Here is a 24,362-nt window from a genome sequence, read left to right on the forward strand (position 1 = left end):
GTCGCCTCCGACGATGAGAAGGGGCTAACCACCACGCTGACCGAGTTAGGATTGGTGGCCTGCACACGCCTTTAAGAACAATATGGAGAACTCTCAGGCATGCAGGTTACCTCACGATGTTTTCCTTCACCGTTGTAGCAAGTGATATTTCAATTGCTCAAAAAGCGCAAATAACTTGGAAAAGTTTGAGGTGCTGGGATTCAAACTAGATATATTCAAAGTGATGTCAAAGTCCAATCCAGAGCTATCTCCGATTTCTTTTTACTTTATCGGGATATAATTCAAAAGTCATTTAGTACAAGAAGGTTTACTCCAAAAGCACTTTTAAAACGTCAAGTCTGTGCGATTGTAATGACTACCACTGGTTCGGGTAACTCAGCAGTTGCTCTTTTTCAAGAATAACAATATAATATATCTTTTGTCCGTTTCCATGATGAAAACTTTTAAGAAGGAAAGTTTATAGCCTGAAATTATCGTTTTTCATTTTATATCATTAAAACTTGGTACTTAGGCTTTTGGCAAGAATATAAGAAACACGAAGGTATATCATTTTGAAACTAAGTACTTCCCAAACCCGGTGAAATATCGAATGATGTCTGCTGTGGATGAACTTGCTTTTTGGAATCGTGCAATAACATGGGATATCAAAAATTCTTCGCAGACGAAGTTGCTGTCATCCGGTAGTTACTATTATAAATTAGAACGTGTGTCTGTTTGTTTGTTAATTTACGCTATAACTAAGTAACCGATCAACATCAACATTTTTGGCACGTAGTTAGTTAAAAGGACGGAGAGTAACATAGGCTTCTTTTTATCTCAAGTATACAAACGGGATTTCAAAAAACCGCAATAAACGCGGACGAACGACGCGGGCAACAGCTAGTTTGTTATAAAATAAAAAATCGCCTAAGTGGGAGTTGTGCTTGCACGCGAAGGGTTCCGTACCAAGGTGCATTATGAAACTTTATTACACTGCAATAGTATTAACAATATTAAGATCGAGCATAGAACACCAAAAAACTTCGTTTCTTGTATGGGTACCTTCCTTCCAGTTTTAACTTTTTTCATTTATTTGTATTGAGGCAGGAATACAGATCCTATGGAATTTTAAATTCTCCACCTATTACAGTTCATAAGAAACAGCCTCGAAGACCTCAACCTTGAAACCTTGATTTAACTACAAGTTATTGTGTCACATATACGAAGTGCAAATAATCAAAGTAAACGAAGACATCGGCTATCTTATTCAATTAAGTCTTATCTATGAGAAGTGGCGTGCATTACATACATACACGAAAGCACTGCCTACCTATTCCTCCGTTATGCATATTCGGTCAAAAGCCCTGTGCACACCCACTGCATATGAGAATTAAGTATTTAAGTACGTAGTTAGCTTAAGTGTTAGTTTTTTTTAATATTAGTGGAGCTTAAATTAAACGTCTTAAACTATAATATTACGTAGGTACATGTACAATATAACAAATCAAACCTTCATGTTTTATAAACAAAATACATGAGTAGCTACCAAAAAAAACCTAAACACTGAATAATATTGACAATATGTCAATATTATCTAACATTTTAATGTTAAGTGATTTGCAATAAAGAGAAAAAAGTGACCTTGGGGATTAAAATGTATGAAATAGCAGAGCTATTCAAATAAAGCGAGGTTTTAAGCCTGCGTCCGAGGTGGCGTGGACATGTTATTCAAACAATTTTCACAAGAAATTCTGCGTGTGAGCTACTGCTATACCTGCGGTATACCCGCCCGGCTTTTTAGTTGTATTAGAGCTTTTTATAACAGAGTCCGGGGAAGTACTAACGCCATGCTTATTACTGCCGCAAATCAGCATTTTTGCAATGCTTTGTTCCGGTCTGAAGGGCCTGGTTGCCGGTGTAATTACAGGCACACACATGAGGCTTGAGCCCTACGCCTAGGGTTGCAGGGCGGCACGTTGCAGGACGAGTTCCTTGCGTGCCCAGCTTAGTCTTGCGGCGTTTATAGGCGTTGGTGTTCCACTAACCACACATCTGCACGGTGGAACATCTGCTTGGTCCGTCAACTATCACCATAAAAAAAAAACCATAAAAGTCCTTTCCTGGACTAAAGGCCTCACCCAACGGGGTTATTCGTAATCACCATACTTGGGAAGCGGGTTGGTGATCGCAGTAGATGCTAGTAGAATCACAGAGGACGCTGCTGCCCGATCACCATTGATGTCAAAGTCAAAGACAAAGTCAAGATTCAAAAAGGCCCATTATTGGCACTTTTGATGCGTACGTTACATACACGGTAGTACATGGTAGTGAGATTATGGCGCTAACTCCACTCGTTAACTTCAAACTGAAGCTACGAGGGTTCCGAACGCGTCCATGTCTAAGAAGAAGTCCACAACTAACTTAGCCGGTTGTTCTTGGTGCTATTTTTCATTAGTCGCCGTGTACGACATCTGCGGGAATTGGAAAGGTGGTGACAACTGTATTCCAATATGTCGTGTGTTGCACACACACGACATATTGGAATACAGTTTCACACAGTGTGCTATCCTTTTCTAAGAGAATCATTGCAAAAAGGAAAGCAATACTTTAAGACCTGTAAACATAGTTTACCTTAGAGCGTGATTTGTGCACAGTGCAAGTTTCGGCACTACTGTCTTGAATGAACGAATACACTCTTATTATACCTACAGAAAAATGTAGTTACAGAGACATAAAACATTATAGACCAAGAGAATAGAGGGTCTTGGCATTTAGTCGCAATAAAACGCAAACTAACAAGGCACCGCGGTCGTTGTTAGTCCCCCATAGTTCGGCCTTTACTTAAACTAAGGTCAATCAAGACGTCCAACCAGCAACCACGATCGCGTCTAAATTTACGACCTATCACAAGAAGCGTCGGTTTGAGGAAGAGTTTTGTGATAAGTTGCAAGTATAAAACAAAGGAGAATTGTCGCGGAAAATAAGTATACACCCAGGCACGAAAGAAAGACATCTCTTTATTTTGTGCATGATAGAAATGCTAGAAGAGCTCAAGCTTTAAGCTCAAGATTATAAGAGGACCATTTCCAGCTTCATCACAGAACGATTTCAGTAAGCAAATCTTTATGGGTATACCTACTACACATAAAACTCCATTTGTCACAAAAATTTGTAATTTTTATATTCAACTAGCTGTTGCCCGCGACTTCGTCTGCGGTTGATTTTGTTTTTAAATTATTCAGTATCGCTAAGCCTTAAATGAGTATAGTAGTTATATATATGTATAACATGTGACTGTCAATTAATTATAGACAAATAATTTGCAATAAAATAAAATTGCGACTATAATTAAAGATCTAAGCTATCCTATCTCTTAAGTTGGAGCAGACTGCTCACGGTGTGCCAATTAAATTTAAAATCGGTTAAGTAGTCTAGGAGTCCATCGCGGACAAACATCGTGACAGAGATTAGATAGACTTAAGATTTATATATATTAAGATATACAGTGGCTTTTATTCTAAAAAATATACCGCCCTGAGTTCTTAGAGGAAGTACTAAAAGCTGTTTTTTATCCACTCCCAATGGTATGACTTACTTTAATCCTATTCGTTGCTTTTGTGATCATGTTTTGATGATGGAGCTGAGAAGTTGATAGCGGTACAAGTATTATAATCGTGCAAAAAAACTGAAATTTGTTCCCAGTCGGGCTTGGGTCCTTCGGGTTTTGGGTTTGGTATTCTACTTTGCACCCTACCGCGGTTTTACTGCCATGCTGTTTTCTATCCGAGTGTGAATTTGGTCTTAACAAACTGCAATTCGTTTGACCTTAGCTTTAGTGGTGCTGCGTCGAGTAATAACACCAATATATATCACTGCGCCGCACTAAACTTAGATTCCCAAATTGCTAAATTATTCAAACATGGGTATCTTCTTAAACGATCATCAATAAATCAGTGTCAAAGAAAACCTTTTTATATTCTTTTATTCCCTTTGTTTCAATCGTTGTTGTTCTTGATCGTCTTCTAATCTTGTTACCGGTTTAGAATGCGTAATCCATATTTCAAGCACTTACCGCCATTCGATTGACCTGAAATATACATGCATTTATTTAATTTCTTCTTACCTCTAGAATCAATAAATAATAAGCAATCGTTCCAAAACTTTTTACTGTAAAATATGTTTACTAAATTGTAAAAAAAACTAGTATTATGTATTTTTTTATAACTTTTTTACCGTTCGGTAATTAGATTGTTGGGCCTTGGATGACGACGATTCGAGCAACGGATCAGGCCAAAAAGCGGCCTGGTTGACGTATTAGTATGTAGTTATTCATATATAATATACAAACGAAAACTGCACACTAAATTTACTAGTGTACGCTCCACCGCATACGTATATTATTAACTTTTCGACCGACTTAAAAGAAGGAGGAGGTTCTCAATTCGTTTTTTTTAATGGTACGCTATACCTCAAAGTTGTTCCAATTTAATTTGGTAAAGATTTATTGAAGGGATCCTGGAGAAATCGAGGGAACTCTTCAAATATTATAATATTTGAACTGGAACTGAGGAACTTGTGCATCTACTTTGAAGGAATATGGAACAACCATATGGAATTAAGACCATGGATGGCCACTGGAACTATACAATAATTATAATTACAAAAAATATAATAAACAAAATTGGTACATGAACGATAATTGTTTCTTGAAATATTTTAATATTTTTTGCATAGGTATAGGTACTCCTGCAAAATTTTAATTAAAACGTAGCCAATCTACGCGATTTAAGTAACTAAACTAGCAAAAAAACCTTTAGTTAATAATTGGTCGTAATTATTTACTTTATATTACCTTTTTTTTCTTTGTGTTGTGAAACAGTTCGTAAAACTTGAGGTTAGATGAGTTGCTTTTTCCCAACCGTACCGTTTATTATTTATTTTTTTAAATATAAAATATAAATATACTACGACAATACACACATCGCCACCTAGCCCCAAAGTAAGCGTAGCTTGTGTTATGGGTACTAAGATGACTGATGAATATTTTTATGAATTATATATACATAAATACTTAGAAAATACATATAAACACCCAGACACTGAAAAACACTTATTGCTCATCACACAAACATTTTCCAGTTGTGGGAATCGAACCCACGGCCTTGGACTCAGAAAGCAGGGTCGCTGCCCACTGCGCCAGTCGGCCGTTAAGACAGTACCTACATGGGTTTAATTAAAAAAATATATTGTGAAATATATGTATTTATTATATGCTATGCTAATTGCTATGTGTCTTTATTATATTATGATACTACTGATATTTATATTATTAAACTTAAAAACTCTATCATGAATATATTAGAACCGAACACTTCGAGACACACTAGTTTTAACAAGGCATACCTACATATATCATCATCATCATCATATAAACTTTTTTCAAATCAATTTTTTTTTTAATTCTACCGACCCAGTTCATGGCACGGATCTCCTCTTACAATGAGAAAGGGTTAAAGCCGTAGTCCCCCACGCAGGCCCTGTGCGGATTGGTGGACTCCACACACCTTTGAAAACATTATAGAGTACTCTCAGGCATGCAGGTTTCCTCACGATATTTTCCTGCACCGTTAAAGCAAGTGATATTTGAATTGCATAAAACGCACATAACTTATAAAAGTTTGACATGCGTGCTGGGATTCGAACTCAGCCCCCCGAAAATAAAGTCGAAGTGCTACCCACTGGACTATCACTGCTTTTTAACACGGCATATATAAAACACATATATTATTTATATATTAAATATTTATTATAAAATTATAATACAGTATGTATATATATATATATATATATATATATAATTTTCTCCCTAGATTAACCTAGATTTGTATTATCATACAAACGTGGCTTCATAGGTAAAATAATAAAGTAATCAAAGAAAAGAAGTATTAATTCATGAAGGTCTTTAAACAGAATTTCCTCAATTTTCTTAATTCAGATCATAAATATAATTTAAGGCCGTCTCTCAATTATCTTAATTAAAGGTAGGTAGTAGTATCTACTTATTATAACAGGAAGTAAGAATCTTACCCCTATCTTTATACTTTTAATAAAGCTGAAGCTAATATCTGGAACTAACAGTCGGATTTAATAAACCTCTCTTGTATTTGATAGCCCAATTTCTGAAGAAAGCTAATTGCCATCACGCTAGGCCCTTAGGAGTCGGGAATGAACAAGTATACAGTATTAGTCCAATAATATAAGAGTAGTAAAAAAAGTTCTTTATTTCTATTACAAAGTGTCTCAATAAAGTTGACAAGGCCATATTAGAAGAATGATTTAATTTTGACGACTAATTTAAATTTAGTAACGATTAATATTGCCTAAGTTGTGGCGTGGACTAAACTTTACTTATAACTATATTATAATACCTGTTACAATATAAATATTCCATTGACCTTTCTGTCTCTACATTGTTTTTGGCAAGCACCATATTATGTAACATTTTTTAAATAAACACTTCTAGAAAAGTTTGAGTGGAATTTCCAATAAAGTAGAATTGGAAACTTAATTTTGTTCAGAGCAAAGCTAGCGTTTCTTTCTTTTAATAGAACAGAAAGGTGTACTTTACTAACAGAAACTCAGTACTTTCTGGCATTTAAGAGCAAGTGTCATCATCAAAATGTCTCACACCATTTAGGACGAGATGAATTAGAGATTGACATGACATTTTGTGTAGTTTTTGATCGGTAGGAAGTAGTTTGCTCTGCCGAAGTGCAACCAGTGAATACATCTTTCGCTATTGAGATTGTCTTTTCTTGTGCAATATTTAAAATTTTAATATTATATCTTGTTACAGCTTAATTTGTATTAAATAATCGGATCCCATGTGAACATGTAGTTTCAGCTTCTTGAATAGTCACAAAACGTGATTCTAAAAATTGAATTAAAAATTGTACGTATTTTCTCCGAAAGACAGGTTGCAACTTTGAAGAACCCCTGCAGGTGACAATAGAAAAATTAATACATTATTAAGTTTCGCAAACTGCAAAATTATTAACCTTGCTCATACCATGTGCCCATGAACTAATACGTATATATACCTAATTGTTTATAATTATAACTATACTCTTAGGTGGATAGTTTATAGGATAGTAAGATTACATAGTTTCAATTCCCTTTCATACCCGCGGATTTCCCCGCGTATATTATTCGCTTGTATTGCATAGGTTCTACTTCTATACTAATATTGTAAATGCGAAAGTGTGATTGATTGTTTGTTTCTTAGTTTGTTACCTATGTTTCGTGCCGAACCATTGCACGGATCTTGATGAAATTTGGACACATTTACTGTTTAGGATACGAGATAATGTTGTGTACCCATTTTTCTCTCACCTCATAGAAATAAGACGAAATGGTAGACATAATTGTTATTTCGTGGCGTGCATTATAACCGTACTTGAAAATTACATAGGATACTTTTTATCCCTGAAAAGTATCCGAATAACGTTTGCGGAATTACAAAAACAGCATGCGTTACTTATAAATAGTGCCAGAGTTTTCCCGCTCAGCAAAAATTTGCATTGTTTTTTTCAAAGATACCTATAGCTTGCATCGTTGAGACGGACAAAGGATACTTTGTAAAACAACATAATCTATTTATTATTCGAAGTTTTAATAAATTTCATGCAAGAATTCAACCATTTTATCACGAACTTTTCCAAACAAACCATGTGCAGCATGAAAAGCAGCTTGATCTATTCGTCATCTAACTGTCCTTTTGCAAAAAACACGTCACATCGTTGCTGCGTGAATCAAGGAGGAGGAAAAACAAATAAACCCACATTCTGTAGGAATAAGGCTCGTACGTCAGTAACTGTATCACAAATTAGAAACGTGAACAAAGCCAATGGTTTATTATGATTTTATACAGCATTAATGTATCTATTCAATAACATACCAATGTATAATTCGCGATAATTTTTACGTGTATCGCGAAAACCAGTTCCTGCTAACAGCGATTTATGTAAATTTGTGACTTGATTCTATAAACATTAAATAATTATATAGGATATTGGTAGCTACTCGTACAAGAATAGTATAAAGAGCTGTAGCGATTATTATATGAAAGTAGGTATGTATCTTTTCAAACAGTATGTGTTTAAATAAAGCCACTTATAAAGCCTATAATATATAAAGCAATAAACGGGTTATTGTCTCTATATAAACACTAGCCGTTTCCAGCCCGCTTCGCTGGGCGAATTGAAAAAGGAAATAAATTACATTTTATGTTTCATTTTTATTTATTTTTTTCATATTTTTATTATTCTCCTTTTTTTATTTTTGTATGAACATAAATAGGCCCCGCGGATAGAACTGTAAGCATCGATATTGTTTAGACTTACTCAAATTCCAAATTCCATCGATTTAGCCTGTATCTTTCATCCAGGTGATTTTTCTCACTAATATTCATTGTAACTTTCAATGTGCAATCATTATAACATTTCCGTGCGTTTCTTCCAAAAATTAATAATAATTGACATGAAGAAAAAAATTTGAAATGAGCATTGAAAGTTTAAGTTAAAGTCATTGCAAGTCTCATATGTGAAGTTGAAATCTGTCTAGGTTCAAGTGCGACGAATTTTCTGTTAACTAAAATTTTCTCCGTGACATCAATTTTTTATAGAAAATTAATTGTGCATGTTTTTTATGAATTCTATTGGAATAAGTAACTAAATTTCTTTTCCACATCTCATGTGCTTGGAAAATGCATTCATTTTAATCTGTTACATATCCGCGATCCCGCAATAAAAGAATTCGTCGGTTATGTAGTCTGCAAAAGTAAAATGAATGTAAAATTCTTAGTCCGTTGATTGGATAGCTACATGTAAAGTTAAGTTTTTGAAACCTCTCAATGACTTTTTCTCCGCTGCCAAAAAGACGATTGTTGTAAGGAAATACACGAATATCCCTACATACACGAAGATCCCCACCAAATTTGGAGTCTATAGAAGTTACAGGTTAGAAATAAAAATTTTAGATTTTAACACCCACCCCCGCAATTCCTGTCGGAAGTAGACTTTATTGAAATCCATTTTGAGATGTTCTTTATGTGAATAATAAAAGATTCCTACCATATTTAGAATTTTTAGAAGCTATATTTCGAAATTGAAATTTTTTATTGTTAACACCCACCCCCGCGAACCTTATTGGAGGTGATTCATTGTAAAATCCGCTCGAAGATCATTTTTATATTACATATAGAATACTCTCACTAAATTTGGAGTCTATAGGAGCTATCGCTTGGAAATTGAAAATTTTCATTGTTAACGCCCCCGCAATCTTCTTTGGGGTGGGATATCGTAAAATTTGTTCATAAATCATTTTTACATCACTTATAGAAAATTCCTACAAAATTTGGAGCTTGTAGGAGCTTTAGCTGGAAAATTAAAAATATTTATTGTTAATACCCACCCCCGCAACCCCCTGTGGGGTGAGCTATCGTAAAATTCGTTCATAGCCTATTTCTACACCTCTTACAGAAGATTCCTACCAAATTTGAAGTCTATAGGAGCTATAGTTTAAAAACGGGAATTGTTCATTGTTAACGCCCCCGCAATCCCCTTTGGGGAATGAATTTCTTAAAATCTATTCATAGCTGACCTCTACATAGCAAAAGTAATATTCCTACCAAGTTTCACGTTTCTAAGTCTTATGGTTCCCGAGATTTCGTGGTGAGTGACTATATAGATGGGAATTCTTCGATTATCATCGACATTTTTAACTTTTTATCGGGCTTTTTTAAAATTTTCTTACATACAAAACTTTCTCCTGACAATTCTGAAGATAAAAAAAAAGCCCAATTGGTCCAGCCGTTCTCCACTACCGTGAGTAGATTCTTAGCTGAATGTAAAAAACCATAATCCGTTTAATACACTCTGTTGAAATTCATGAAAACAAAAGAATCAAGAGAAAATGCTTATCTTTGGTTTTTATTAGCGGGATAAATGTTCATAAAGTAAAACAGCAATAAAAAAATGAAGGAATGTTGGAATTCAAAAAATAGATAGCCATAAACCATCTAGGAAAAATTTCGCATCGAATGGTGGTAGTTTCATGTCGATACGATTAGTGGTTTAGGCGTGATTGAGCCTCAAACGAAGACCATTTTCATTATATATATATAGAAGATATAGGTATAAACCTTTCACAGGTAATAGATAGAGGTAAGAGCCAGGAACGATGGTTTATCGTGCTCTGAGACTTATGAGAGGTACAAGAGTACACAAATAAAACCGGGTAGGAAACCTAACAATTTATTGCCGGGAACGGGATAAAGCTCTGTACCACGTAATACGTATTCAAACATGCAGTCCAAAAAGGCATGGCAATGAGTAATTATTAGTAAATAAATATATAAAGTAAATAAAGTTAATTAAGTATGAAACACTTCATGTTGAGTTGACATAGTTCTCTATAACGGCCGCTCCACACGAAGCATGTCGACCGCGGCGCTTTCTTCTTAGATGTCATAACGAACAGTCCTTTGTGGCCCCACAGCTCACACAAGTTAAACTTGTAACCATGAAACCAAGATAGGGCCTGGGCAGAGGTATACACTATACGCAGCCGCGTTCTATTCATAGAGTTAAGCGAGGGCCACAGAACCACGTCAAACCTGCGTCCTGAGGACCGATCACAAGACGCTTGCTTCTTTTGGCGTGTACATGCGTTCCTTGTGGCTGGTTGATCGCTAGACGCAATCTCAAACGCTGCTACTGGCAATGGTTGTAGTTTGCCTTAAAGCTGATGTTGCACTGCCCGTATGGCTGTCGGCAATGCGGCAAAATCTTTATGGTTTGGCGCCGTAACACACTGTGTGAATCGGCCGTAACTCAAGCCGACCAAGCGTAACCAGCGCACAATGTCACCCATCCTATTACACAATTCACCTTCCAATCAAGCTTCTTCAGTCTTGACCTACCATGCACCTTAGTTCTTACTTATGGGCAATCATCATATCAATTAGTTACATGCTCTTTGGATGATTCCAATGTAAAGGACATTTATCATCGATTCAGTCGTCAGTAATAATTTAATAAATAAATAAATGATTCAAATAAAAACTAAATTGACATCCGAATAATAAACCTTAATTTCAGAAGATTTTCTTTTCGTTATAAGATTCTTGTTTATTTACCAATATACCGATTTTAAATATCATCATTTGTTTACAGGAAATGGCTGGAGGAAATAGCTTTAGCGAACAATCAGGGCCGAAAACCATCGCTTCTCCGCGCTATGACTAAGACGTTCTGGTTGAGCTATGCACCTTCCGGCGTAATGTTTCTGATACAAGCTCTGATCCTTAAGTGAGTAAAAAATACTAAATAATTGTCTATGAATCTATATATATAAAAGTGTGTGGGTATGATCCGTATAGGCTTCGAAACGGCTGGACCGATTTCAATGAAACTTTCAGGGAATCTCCGGATTGACCTGGCGAGTAATCCTGTAAAGTTTGGTGACGATCGGAGCACTCCTATTTTTGAACTGTCAAACTGCCAAATACAGCTTTTATTTACGAGTTATATGATGATATTCTATTGTTGGGTGTTCATGGGTGTAGATAATGATCTTCACCCGCTCGAGAAGAGAATAGAAGAGAATGAATACGTAGAGAAATAAATGATTTAATGTATTATGAGGCTTAAATTCAAAAATTTAATGATGTAAGTTTATTGTTGAAATAAAATAAAGCAAAATCTAGCCCGGCGAAGCGGGCTGGGTACGCTAGTTTTTTATAATAAAATAAAACAAATAACTATATATAACTAACTATATATAGTAACTATATCTATATCATTAAATCGGACTTCATCACAAGATAATCAATTTTTGCTTAAAAGTTGTGGTGATTATGATTATGTTGCGGTAATCATAGAGACTCAGGTACTTATTGGGTATTTATTACACAGTTATAAATGTATTTATAAATGTTGTTCAAGTAAAGCATATTTTATTTGGAAAAAAAAACTTACGTACTTGGTAACGTTGCAAAGTACTTGGTCGTTTAAAACTTAATTGCCCATGGAGGTAGAACGGCAAATTAATTATTATTCTCGATCTGAAATAATCTAGTTAAATAAGCGTGCTCTACCAATTTGTTTCGCACTATAATTTTTTTTCAGAAAAGATCAGATATTACAATTAAACATTTTAGGTTTTACGTATGTATGTGTGAAAAACTTGCTTAACTAAATTTATAACAATTTAATAATAAATGCATAGCGCTAGATGTATTTTTTTTTTTTATTATTTTGGGACATAAAACAATTACATATTACAACAATAGCTCTTAAATTTAACAAAAAGAAAAAAATGGGGTTAATATGTAATCCACAACACTATCCACATAATATTGTAAGGAGCAGTAGGGCGATACGATGTAGATACAAGTAATACTTACTATGACAGATAATATTAATTATGTATCTTAGTTCCTACTTTAAAACTCTACACGGATCGTATTGTAACAAAGGTATTTTATATATTTATTAGAATACTAGTAAAAAAAAATGTACTTATGCGAGGCTCATTATTTTTAATGAAACAAGAGAAAGCACTCAAATATTAACAGTCATACCTACTTTATCAAATGCTGGTACAGCTGTTACGTAGCCTTGCCTCTACATAGGTATATTATAATCTATACCGTCGTATTGTTAAAGCATTTAGTTAATAACAAAGTACAGCAAAAGTATATGTAAAAGATTCGCCTTCTAGCCAATTAGCTAATTAACTACTTGACTTTTTATTAATATTTTTTCTAAACATCATGGTTAGAACAAATATAGTTGTAAAGTTTTAATTGTGCTTAAGATTGGCGTAATTTAAATTGTGTAATTTTTTAGACCGTTCCAACCAGTGGCGTTGAGCATGTTGTTGTGGTATTGGGAGCCCGGCTCAAAAATGACGTACGAGCAGGCGGTCTACTGCGCCTCTGCTGTCATACTCATGTCCCTGCTGATAGCATTCCTGAACCATCACGGCACATATTCCACACAACAGTTTGGAATGAAAGTCCGAATTGCTGCGTGTTCACTTATTTACAGGAAGGTTAATATAATATTAATTTTTAATATTTTTACTTAGTTAAAATAATTGTCGAACCTTGGTCTATTCTAAATTCGAAAGGCAAGAACAAAGCGTCTGACCTGCGCTCGTGTTCGCATGAAATATATGACCAATCGGAATGCAAAACACTTTAAGCCGGAGTTTTGTGATTAGCCGCAAGAAGGACGCATGCGCAGATGCTGGGTAGGCGCATTGTTGTGGCCTTGCTTATAGAATTTAAACTTACACACTCTTTAGAAAGTAAAAAAATGGTTGTCTGTAAAGTCGGCTTACTGACGATAGTTGAACGTGACAACGTCGTAAGAAAATACTGATGGAATGGTTGCATTTTTCAAAAGAAAATTTTAATTTTATTTGTTTGATAGATATTATCGTTGCTATAAACAATTTACACCACATTCACTTTTCACTGCACTTCATCCTTGCCGAAAACATGTTAATGTATTATTGTATAGAAGCTGTCCCCGCGGACGCATCGCTTACTCAAGTAGGAGAGAGACAGATGTCGAACGCGGAGGCCGACTGTGCCTCTTTGTCGCTCGTTCCGCGCTCTCGCTTGCACTTCAAGCCTTGAATGGAACGCCTCAGAGCGAGGTAACGCCGCATACGTCATGTTTTTTCGTGCGTGCAGCCGGCTCCATCGAATTATAAGACGTTGTCACGTCAAAACACATTTCAAAATCATAGTTTTAAGTTCAATTATAGTTTATGCGTGTGTATGCTTTAGCTAAAACAACGGCTGGTAAAGGTCGAATTGTTCGAAGACGTGAATCGGTTCGATTAGGCGTTTATCAATACGTTAATAAAAATTAAATATGTATATTAAACGTATGATTTAGAATTTCTATGGGTACAGTTAGAATTTCTGAAAAATACGTTCTAATACCGAATTTGAATTATAGGTTATGCGTATGAGCTCTGGTGCTCTAGCTCAAACAACCGCTGGACAAGTAGTTAATCTTCTATCCAACGACGTCAATCGGTTTGACTACGCGTTTATCTATACTCACTTCATCTGGCTGCTGCCTCTACAAGTCGTGGTTGTCTGCTACCTCATCTATATCAAAATCGGTTACGCCGCTATCGTTGGAGTTATTGGCATCGTTCTGCAAACAATTCCTGTTCAATGTGAGTTACATTTGTAAATCTTATTTTTCTATTAATTAAAGTATGAACACAATTACATGTTTATAAATTTATTATTTATTTTCACTTGTTTAGATTGTCTTTCAATCTGGTCAGACATATCGGGGTCAGTGTCCTTTCATTACATACAATTTGTGAACATGGTATTAATAAAAGTACTACCAATGCCCGACTTTCCGCCCGTGTTATTTATGGCTTGTAGCGTTATGTTTTTAACCTTTACAACAATTGTTATTTACAACCCGTTTAGGGTTTCTTAATAACAATTGCTTCAATAGTTTCAATTTGTCTTTTTTACCTTCACTTGGATGAATTATCAATTTTATAAATTTAAAATGCATATAAAAAAATTCGGAACCGAAAGGATTTGAAACTGTGAATAGTTTCAATTGTTTTAAATATAATTCTAGTAGATCCTTAAATTACACGTTAAAACGTAGATAAATAGAATCAAGCAAACCTTTAAGTTGAACAAATAGCATAGAAAAGGAATCGATATCTACAACACGGACGACATAGGCTTTATTAAACAACGTAGCATTACGTCGGAATAGTTTTGCAGTGTTTTCTTACGCTCTGTCAGTTGAAGTGGCAAAGCACTGCTTATTCCAAGGCATGTGTAATGTACTTACTATCTGTACTACTACATTTTATATTATGTATTTTCCTGTGTGTAATCATAGAATATTTGTCACAGCATACATGAGTAAACTGGCTGCAAGATTACGTATGAGAACTGCGTGTAAAACGGATGAGCGTGTGCGCATCATGGACGAAATCATTACCGGAATGCAGGTATTAATTAAGTATATTAATATTTAAAAAAAAATGTTTACTTAGGTAAAATTTATTCTTTTTAAGATTACGAATTATTAAATAAATATTATCGCTTTTATATTACAACTAACTGCAGACCACTGTGACTAAGTCTGTACATGTATTTTTTAATTGCAATTACGTGTAAATTTACCTCGGGTAACATCGCGGAGCGCACCTAATAAAAAACTTATCAACTTAACTTAAACCTAATAAAAAACTTATATATTATGTATATCTATCCACACTCTAGGCACTATGCCGTTCTCTTGCTGTAAGTCCTATCTTCAAAGGTTGCCTGTAAGAGATTGCTTGCAGCAATAAGGCCGCCTTTTCATGTCTACATAGTGTACTGTACGCTCCTTACTTTTTCTTTTCCTGTGTGTTTTAAAATGCAATAAAGTGTTTCTTCTTCTTCTTCTAATAAAAAACTTATTAACTTAACTTAAAAACTTATTACTATGACTATAACTATAACTAGCTCATCCATGTGGTGTTCAGAATTATCACAATCGCGAGGCAACAATGGATTTCTCCGGGGTGAATTAGCCTATGGTTTAGTAAATTATATCCATTCCAAGTATCAATCAAATTGCTTCAGTAGTTAAGGTGTAAAGGAGTAACAAACATACACAGTTACGTACAAACTTTCGATATAAGTCATTCCATATATAAAAAATTCAAAATTTCAACCAATTTTTTGTGGTAATTAGGGGATAGAAATTGAGATATGCCTTTGTGGGTTGGGAGAAACGCTCAGTTTTAAACATTATTTTTTTATTTGCTTCAACTAGAGGTGATTGACCGCGTGATCATTTACCCTCCACCTTGCGTACAAATACAATTTAGTCTAAATAAAAAAAGTAACAATTAAAATTTTCTATTGCAAAAAATGATAAAATAAATACTCTTTTTAATTGTAGCAATAAAAAATAATCTATGCACATAAATATAAAATATTAAACATTGAAAGTACCTATACATGTTACGTGTATCTGGTTAAATGATCATTATAAATAACGCCTGGGAAATTACAAAATATTCGATAGGCATGTAATTTTAAGTGTATAGTTCTCGTTCCGTAAAAGAGACACCTCTTCAAGTAGTACACAGATGATACAAATGTTGTATCTATTTACATTTATATAGCGAAAAGAGGAAAAGTGAAAATCTATATCCTTTCCAAGTAGTCAGGGATGGAGATGACATTTTTGGACACAGATATTTTTAAAACAAATTCCGTTACACTGCTCTTTGTCAGGCGCATCTGGACCGACAGCAGTACCTCCGGAGCACGCGCCCTGACTTACTTAGGCACAGAAAGTGCATATATGACACTCCTTCACGCCAAAATTTGAAAATTTGAATTTTTTTAGAACGTCAACGTTTAAAATATCAATATAATAATAAAATAAATAAATAAATATACTACGAAAATACACACATCACCATCTAGCCTCAAAGTAAGCGTAGCGTAAGATGACTGATGAATATTTTTATGAATAATATACAGATAAACACCCAGACACTGAAAAACATTCATGTTCATCACACAAACATTTTCCAGTTGTGGGAATCAAACCCACGGCCTCGGACTCATGAAGCAGGGTCGCTGCCCACTGCGCCAGTCGCCCGTCAAACCGGTAAATAGTTACTGGTACAGGTAGTAAGACAACTTACAGCCTGGGTAATGTTAAAACAAGAGTGAATGGGCCTCTTTAAGACAAGTGCTTCGTATTCATTATTTTTTTATTTACTATCTTTTAATGTTATATTACGTTTCAGGTTATAAAAATGTACGCCTGGGAAAAGCCATTCGAGCAAGTCGTGGCTTTGGCTCGCAAAAATGAAATTAACTGCATCACATCTGCATCTTACCTCAGGGGAGTGTATCTTAGCTTCATGGTATTCACCGAAAGATTATCTCTATACATCACTCTTTTGTCCTATTCATTATTTGGATATCAAGTTACAGCTGACATTGTGAGTATTTATACCTATTGTTCAATAAATAATAATTTCATTTTAAATCAATTTCATTATAAATAGCAGCATTTTCATAATAAATACACCGCCTCGTCGTGTTGAGCATTTTAATTGGATCACGTGTATCAAATACATATTTATACGTACATACTGCGTATTTTCATAAATCATTAGTTTTTTCATAGGGATATCGTACCTACTTGATATCGCGTCACTACTTACCGGTATCTACGGAAAGAAAAGTTTGGTGAAGAGTCCGTGAAAGCTTAATCTAATTAATTACAGGTGTTTCCTTTGGCGCAATTCTTCAACACACTCCAAGGAACACTATCTATAATTATGTCAAATGCTGTATCGTTTTTGGCAGAGGCTCTGATATCTGTCCAACGACTTGAAGCGTTCATGCTATTGGGTATGTGAGACCTTTGGTCTCAATGCATGCCTCGCCTAGTGTATGCATGATACGCCAGGTGTTCTACTCTTGATGTGTACCGACGAGTTTCTTTAATATCAGTAACCTCAGTACGAGATTGCATACCTAGCAAGCGATGATTTTCGATCGTCAAAAACTACAATTCAGAGTAAAATGAACAAACACCTTTTTTAAAGTCACTACATTCCGTACTACCGATTTTGATTTTTCAAATCTTCCTGGAGGGCTGGGTGTATATATATTTATGAACTTGAACAGACTTGCTGCCGGCAACTTAAGCGTCCACATGCAATATAAACAATACCACCTCTTACTCGTAACTAGGCTTGTCAAAATTTATTATAATAACTCTTATTTCTAATTACATTCGATAAAACATCTAGACGCCACAGCCCGGGTTTTAAGCAACTTGATTATAGTTCATCTTAATTGTACGTTAAAGAGTTTTGATTCTTAACGACCATCGACGATCTCGAGTTTTGCTATCTCATACTTAGGGTACAGACTCCGTCAAACTTTGTGTAGTGTGTTAACATAAGTATAATTACAGTTTTTTATTTAACTGATACAGTATGGGGAAATTTTAAACTAAAGGAGATACAAAATAAGAAACAAAATAGGTCAACTGTCTTATAAAAAGGGATCGGTCTTCCAAAAGTCCTTCGAGCTAGGTTATTTAATGCGTAGAGGATCAGCCTGGCTCTTCAGTGCAGAAATACAGCCAGCGCCATTCCACGTAGGCATGACTTGTGCCTACTTGTGCTTGTGGTATTGATAATTAGTTTTTAGTTTTATTGTAACATTATAAATAAAAAAAGTTCTTTGGTATCTCCATTGGTTGAAATTATACTGTCCCCGTTAAAAATCACTCTGTTTAATAAATTTTGACTAACTTAAGCATGGCCCGTAGTGTTTTAATGTTAACCATATACTTGTTAACTTATTATGTTGGGGTAATATGCATCACACAGTGCAGTACTGATAAAATCAATACTGAATACAACGTATCGTCAATTTTCGCAGGCATTCCCGTTGGCACAAATGTTCAATATTCTTCAGGCTTCAGTAGCTATCTTATTGCCATCGTCTTTATCAATGATGATGGAGTCATATACAACTATTCAACGTTTACAAGATTTTCTTACTATGGGTACGATTTTAAATATTTCCGTGTGTGAGTGGCTCTTGTGAAACGTCAGAAGTGTGAAAAACGCATTGTATTACAAAATATGTGGAAAATATATTTCCACAGAATATGTGAACGAATTTCTACGTTTCTGTATTAAATGCTTATATTACTAACAAATAGTTTTAATGGTATGGGAAAAATGTTTGGCTAACAAATAGAAAAAGGTTATTTAAAAAACTAAACATTCTTTAATTATTTTATTTGTGGTTTGCATCGAATTTCTGGAGTGCACGCTGTGTTATGCTGCATACCCGTTACCTGGCACATCCGTGCATATTTAATTAAAATACTGTGTTAAACAGATGTAAATTTAAAAGTCGTCCCTAATTAGCTTTTGAGCTTCAATTCAGTACTTGATCTCTATGAAGCAGTGATGAAAGCTGAGATTTTTTAATTGGGCGAACACGAGTTTCATTCCCGATAGAGGCAAATAAGAGAGTACACAATTTCTTAATTGATTCAAATCTAGTCTGATGGGAGGCTTTAAGCGTAGCCTGTACCAAAGCCTTACTACGATATTGTACCTATCATGAGCTTTTAGTCTAATTCTTTAGGGGTTTGTCCTTTAAACTGCGCTACCCCTTTCTGGTTTGCGCGACATCACAGAAGACTGAATTGTCACTCTCAATCAAGTGCTAACCGACTGAGGTTGGTTGGTTCGTTTTGTTTAAATCTTGAGACTGAGAGATTGAGCTCGAATTTGGCACACTCTTTTGGTTTCGCATGATAGCAAAATGACATAATTCTAAATCCAATATGGGGAACTCCAAAAGACAGTGGACCAATTTTTATGCAGCCCCATGTTAGGGGTATCAAATTTAAGGCATGTTTTAAATTAATTGTATAGTAAGAAATAAACAAAATTAACGTACCTATGTCGTAGTAAAATGGAGAAAATGTACTTCACATTAATACATAAACTTAAATCAATTAGGTAATCAAGTAAGTAAAATTTTGATATAACAATTTTTTTCCAATTATTAATATATACTATGTGTGTCTAACAGATGAAAGAGAAGACCTACGTAGTGTTGCAAATGTTGATATTGCAAAACTGGTACAGAGGGTTAAAAACAAAAAAAATAAGAACCTTGGTGAACAAGACCTCTATCCGAATACGTTTAAAATGATTGAAGAAGAAGGTATTTGTAACCCAGGTAATATTTTGGACTTTCTTGAAAGAATTACATACCGATTAACCGAACTGAACCTACAAATTAAATTAACATAATGTATACAATGAATACTAAGCTTAATTTGCTATACTTCGCGAAAAGCAAGAGAATCTGTACGGTATACTTTATAATTTCTCCAATCTTTATACACCACCAAACAGGTCTTCGGCAATGTACTCTCTACGCGCTTTTCGCTGCGACACCGGAGCATCCTCAGGAGATGTTGACGTAACCATGAGCAATTATTGTAAATCAACATCTGACAATTGTTCATCGTATAACATGGAATTCCGCAAAGTAACGTGTCTGCTTCTATCCAATATTTACCACGATTTTTCTTACTTCCAGGTTTTGATTGCAATGAAAAAGGGTTAACGACACCAGTACAGCACGTCGCTGTAGGCTCTGATATCGGTATACTAATCCAAGACGTTAGGGCTAATTGGACTGAGGACGGGCCAGTTACGTTACGTAATATTAACTTGAGCATACCAAAAGGAAAGCTATGCGCTATTATAGGATCAGTCGGTTCTGGGAAGGTACGTCTTCTTTTTTAACTTAACAGCTAAATTGTTGTCGGTGCACCGTGCAAGGGCAACCCTTTACAACCGTACAGTCACTACCCTCTCTTGCACCTTCCTAAGCGAATTTTTCGTTTTATTTGGCCCAAAATGGATGGTACACGGTCTGAAATTTATTTAACACTAACTGTTCGACTACATCGTCACGTTTATTGGCAGGTATATAAAAATCCCGCTAAACCTTATGTTTTCCTGGGAAATAAGTATCTTATATCCCCAAGATACATGCTACCACTGTACAAAATTCCGTCAAGATCGGTTTTGATGTTAAAACGTGCATGTGTTTGGGGTAATGAGTATGTTTTGCAATGAGTGCCTGCGTTTTCTTAAATATTAATACCGTACTAAAACCGCGCTAAGTAAAAAAAAACCAGAATAGGCCCCAAGAAAAAGTTTATTTATTTATTGGTTTATTTATTTCGCCGAATTACCTTTGATGTTTATTCTCACTCTCCATCTCCAAGATACATGCAATAAATATAATATGTGCCAAATGTTATTAGGATCAGTACAATATTCAAACTTATCCCAAATAATACGCAAACGAGCAGCCACATTTTCACATTTATAATAGTGATTGGAAAATATTAAACGAAATTTGAAACAAAATTTTCATGTGCCATCTTTTACAGAGTTCAATATTGCAACTGTTGCTAAATGAGCTACGGGCAACGAGTGGAAAAATCCATCTTTCTGGACCGTTGTCTTACGCTTGTCAGGAGCCTTGGTTGTTCGTTGCTACAGTTCGACAAAACATTCTATTTGGATTACCATACAATGCAAAGAAATATAAAGAGGTATATTGAATTTATATACTTAGTCTATTACATAGTGTTCCACGACGCACCCCTAGGTCTTGTTCGTTACCAGATTGCTAAATAAAAAAAATTGCTGTCGGGAATTCTGCTAAGGAATTTACAGTACCAACTTCGTGCTAAATAAAACTGCTGTGTAGTATGATAGCCGGTAACATTTTACGGGAAAAGTCGGGAGAAGGTCTAAGCTCCAATTACTGAATTCACCATGTCTATGAGCATCTTTAATAACCTATGACAAGCTGTGGGACATTGATGTGGGTATGATGATAATAATAATGATTAAATTGATAAAACATGTTTCCATAATATGATTTATTTCGAGTTATAATAATTTTTTAGGTTGTAAGAGTATGTGCGCTTCAGAAGGACTTCCAACAGCTCCCTCACGGTGATCAAACACTTGTAGGAGAAAGAGGTGCTTCATTATCTGGTGGACAAAGAGCACGTATCAACCTTGCCAGAGCTGTTTACAGACAAGTTAGTATGCTTAAGCTAAAGCCACACACACCAAACAGTCCAATCTGCATTTTCGCTGGCGTGTAATTCTGCGTCCATATAGAGACCAATTACAATTCTTGTCTAAAACAGCGGGTCATGTGATTGGTGGTAAATTAATTTGGACGCCTCCGCGGAAGTAGACTAGACTTGATGAGTTTACCTTGTCTATTTCTTCTATTTAAATGAATCTCTCTTTTTTTCTCTTGATTTCAGGCGGATATTTACCTACTAGATGATCCTCTATCAGCTGTGGACGCTCATGTGGGCCGACAACTCTTCGACGAGTGTATCACCGGATACCTTCGTCATACCACGCGCATCCTTGTTACTCACCAACTTCACTATTTAAAAGCTGCTGATTACATTGTTATAATGAGCAACGTAAGATATATATGTAGTAATTTTAATATATATGTTCTATTTATATGTACATAATTTTACCCTATTATAAACAAAAAGCGGAAACGGATACAAATTAGTTAAAACTGCATAAATTATCTTCTGCGAAAGGTGCAGAGGTGTTTTGCTAAAGTAGTTGTTTACCGACCAAAACTTATGTTTAAACTATGCTTGGAAGCCGCTGGATCCGCTTTCATATCTCAAAAGATAGAATATTTGCTATAAAAGACAATAAAGTCAAGTATTTTGAAATCACAATTCTGCCGTTCAAGATATTGAGCGACAAAATCCGTGTCAAAGCAAATTCTGATTATTTATACAATAAAAATTATTATTTAATGCAATGTGGCACAAACCATAATCAGAAAGATATTCTACGCCACTTATGCTAATATGTTCCAACAACACTAAAAACAACATGGCTCTGCGTCGCGCCTTAACGTTCATAAAACAAAAAAATAAACACAATATGAAATATTTAATGTTTAGCTTCATATTGTATAAAAAGCAATACTTAAAAACGCTAATTTTTTAAATTATATAATAAAAAAAGTGCACATTACTATGTTCCATGTTTACATTATGGATTAAATTACCTTGAGACGTAATTCATATTAAGTTCCTTCCGCTCTGCATAAATTTAGAGAAAAAAAAACTATGCGTTTATCATTACGATTTAAAAAAAAAAAAATATTATTTTTGGGCGCTCCTCTTATAATAATCACGTTTCAGGGTGCAATAGAAGCAAAAGGAAGATATGAAGAACTGTTAACGTCAGGGAAAGATTTCGCCAAATTGTTGTGTTCAGTTCAAGAAAACAATGAATCAAATTCAGATACTGAAAAACCTCTTGCAATGACAAGGCGAACATCATCTAGAGTAAGCATTTCCCTACTTATATAATATTTCTTGGGCTTAATTTATTTTGTTGTTTGTTATCACATTCAATTATGTATTTTTAACGTTTCACAGCTTTCGACAACAAGACGTCCGTCTATCGCTGAGTCTACTACAGGCTGTGAAATTCCCGCTCAAGAGATGGAAGAAGAAAAACGAGAGTCTGGCTCAATGGGATGGCACGTATATGGAGCTTATTTGCGAGCTGGTGGAAAACCAGCTAGACTATTTTTCATGGTCCTGTTACTAGTTATTGGACAATTATCAGCTACACTATGCGACTATTGGGTTACTTTTTGGTGGGTTCTCTACTTTTTATTATTCTTTCACTTAAATTTTCTGCTAAATCGCTGGCATTGATGAAAATTGGCTTGCAAGGAAATAATATCTGTTTACGCAGGCTAATGCAAAAAGATGAAGTCACTAAAAGTACGGTCTTAGATGTTTGCTGAAATTTCAGGACAAATGAAGTCACACGTATGAAGGAAAGAGAAGCCAATCACACAGTTAAGGAATACGAAAGAGTTGGACCACCGGTGAACACAACATTTTCCTTATCCAGCTACTTCTCTGGAATCGAAATACAACCAAGTATAAAGATCTTATAATATTTTAATCACTTAAATGAAAATAGGTATCTTTACTGCTTGTAAAAAACTGCCTTTATTAAGATTTTACCTTTATGTTACAATGGGGGTCATCTCAAATTATAATGTAATTTAAGATAAATTAATACATGGATGTGCACGTGATATTACCGGTTCTATACATTATAACGTAAATTTTTATTACGCTATTTATTTGTACTTTCAAGAATTAATATTTGATTCTTGTAAATACAAAGAAGTATGTTATTTATAAAATCTTGATTGGTCATTGATTTGTTCGTTTTTTCAGGTTTAGATATTCACGCCTTTATAGGACCTATGGACACATCTATGTATCTATATGGATATACGGCGTTGATTGTATGTTGTATCTTCTTTATCACGGCTCGTGCTTTCATGTTCTTTAAAGTCTGTATGACTGCCTCGAGAAATCTCCACAACGATATGTTCCATTCTATGCTTCGCGGTGTTATGCGATTTTTTGATACCAATTCTTCAGGTATGTATTTAATCTTAGAGTTACTTCACCTGATACAGTATTTGACAAATCCATTTAACAGTTTAAATTTTGTAACCCTTCCTAATCTAGTGGTACGAGAAAATAACCATTTTACAATCAATTTTGCCGATGATCATTTTCACATAAAACATATTGTAGCCTTTTTAAATCGTGTTAATTAAACAAATTGATTGTTCAACAAAT

The 24,362-nt window shown here is 34.9% G+C and overlaps 1 protein-coding gene across 2 annotated transcripts in view; it reads left to right on the forward strand.

The window, feature by feature from the left end:
- Positions 1-24,362, forward strand: part of LOC120637596 (multidrug resistance-associated protein 4) — a 62,020-nt gene that overhangs the window by 29,492 nt on the left and 8,166 nt on the right. Inside the window, exons 2-16 of one of the 2 annotated variants that reach the window (XM_039909451.1) lie at positions 11,214-11,348; positions 12,891-13,095; positions 14,016-14,241; positions 14,957-15,054; positions 16,861-17,058; positions 17,347-17,473; positions 19,691-19,840; positions 20,207-20,397; positions 21,072-21,236; positions 21,597-21,734; positions 21,969-22,136; positions 22,887-23,033; positions 23,127-23,350; positions 23,512-23,642; positions 23,949-24,158. In XM_039909451.1, coding sequence (XP_039765385.1) covers positions 11,214-11,348; positions 12,891-13,095; positions 14,016-14,241; positions 14,957-15,054; positions 16,861-17,058; positions 17,347-17,473; positions 19,691-19,840; positions 20,207-20,397; positions 21,072-21,236; positions 21,597-21,734; positions 21,969-22,136; positions 22,887-23,033; positions 23,127-23,350; positions 23,512-23,642; positions 23,949-24,158 — 2,513 coding nt within the window. Of the gene's footprint in view, positions 1-11,213; positions 11,349-12,890; positions 13,096-14,015; positions 14,242-14,956; positions 15,055-16,860; positions 17,059-17,346; positions 17,474-18,517; positions 18,645-19,690; positions 19,841-20,206; positions 20,398-21,071; positions 21,237-21,596; positions 21,735-21,968; positions 22,137-22,886; positions 23,034-23,126; positions 23,351-23,511; positions 23,643-23,948; positions 24,159-24,362 lie in introns of both variants that reach the window. The other variant, XM_039909452.1, reaches the window with a different exon arrangement.

The sequence above is a fragment of the Pararge aegeria genome, chromosome 4 (genome assembly GCF_905163445.1).
Source record: "Pararge aegeria chromosome 4, ilParAegt1.1, whole genome shotgun sequence".
Classification (NCBI taxonomy): domain Eukaryota; kingdom Metazoa; phylum Arthropoda; class Insecta; order Lepidoptera; family Nymphalidae; genus Pararge; species Pararge aegeria.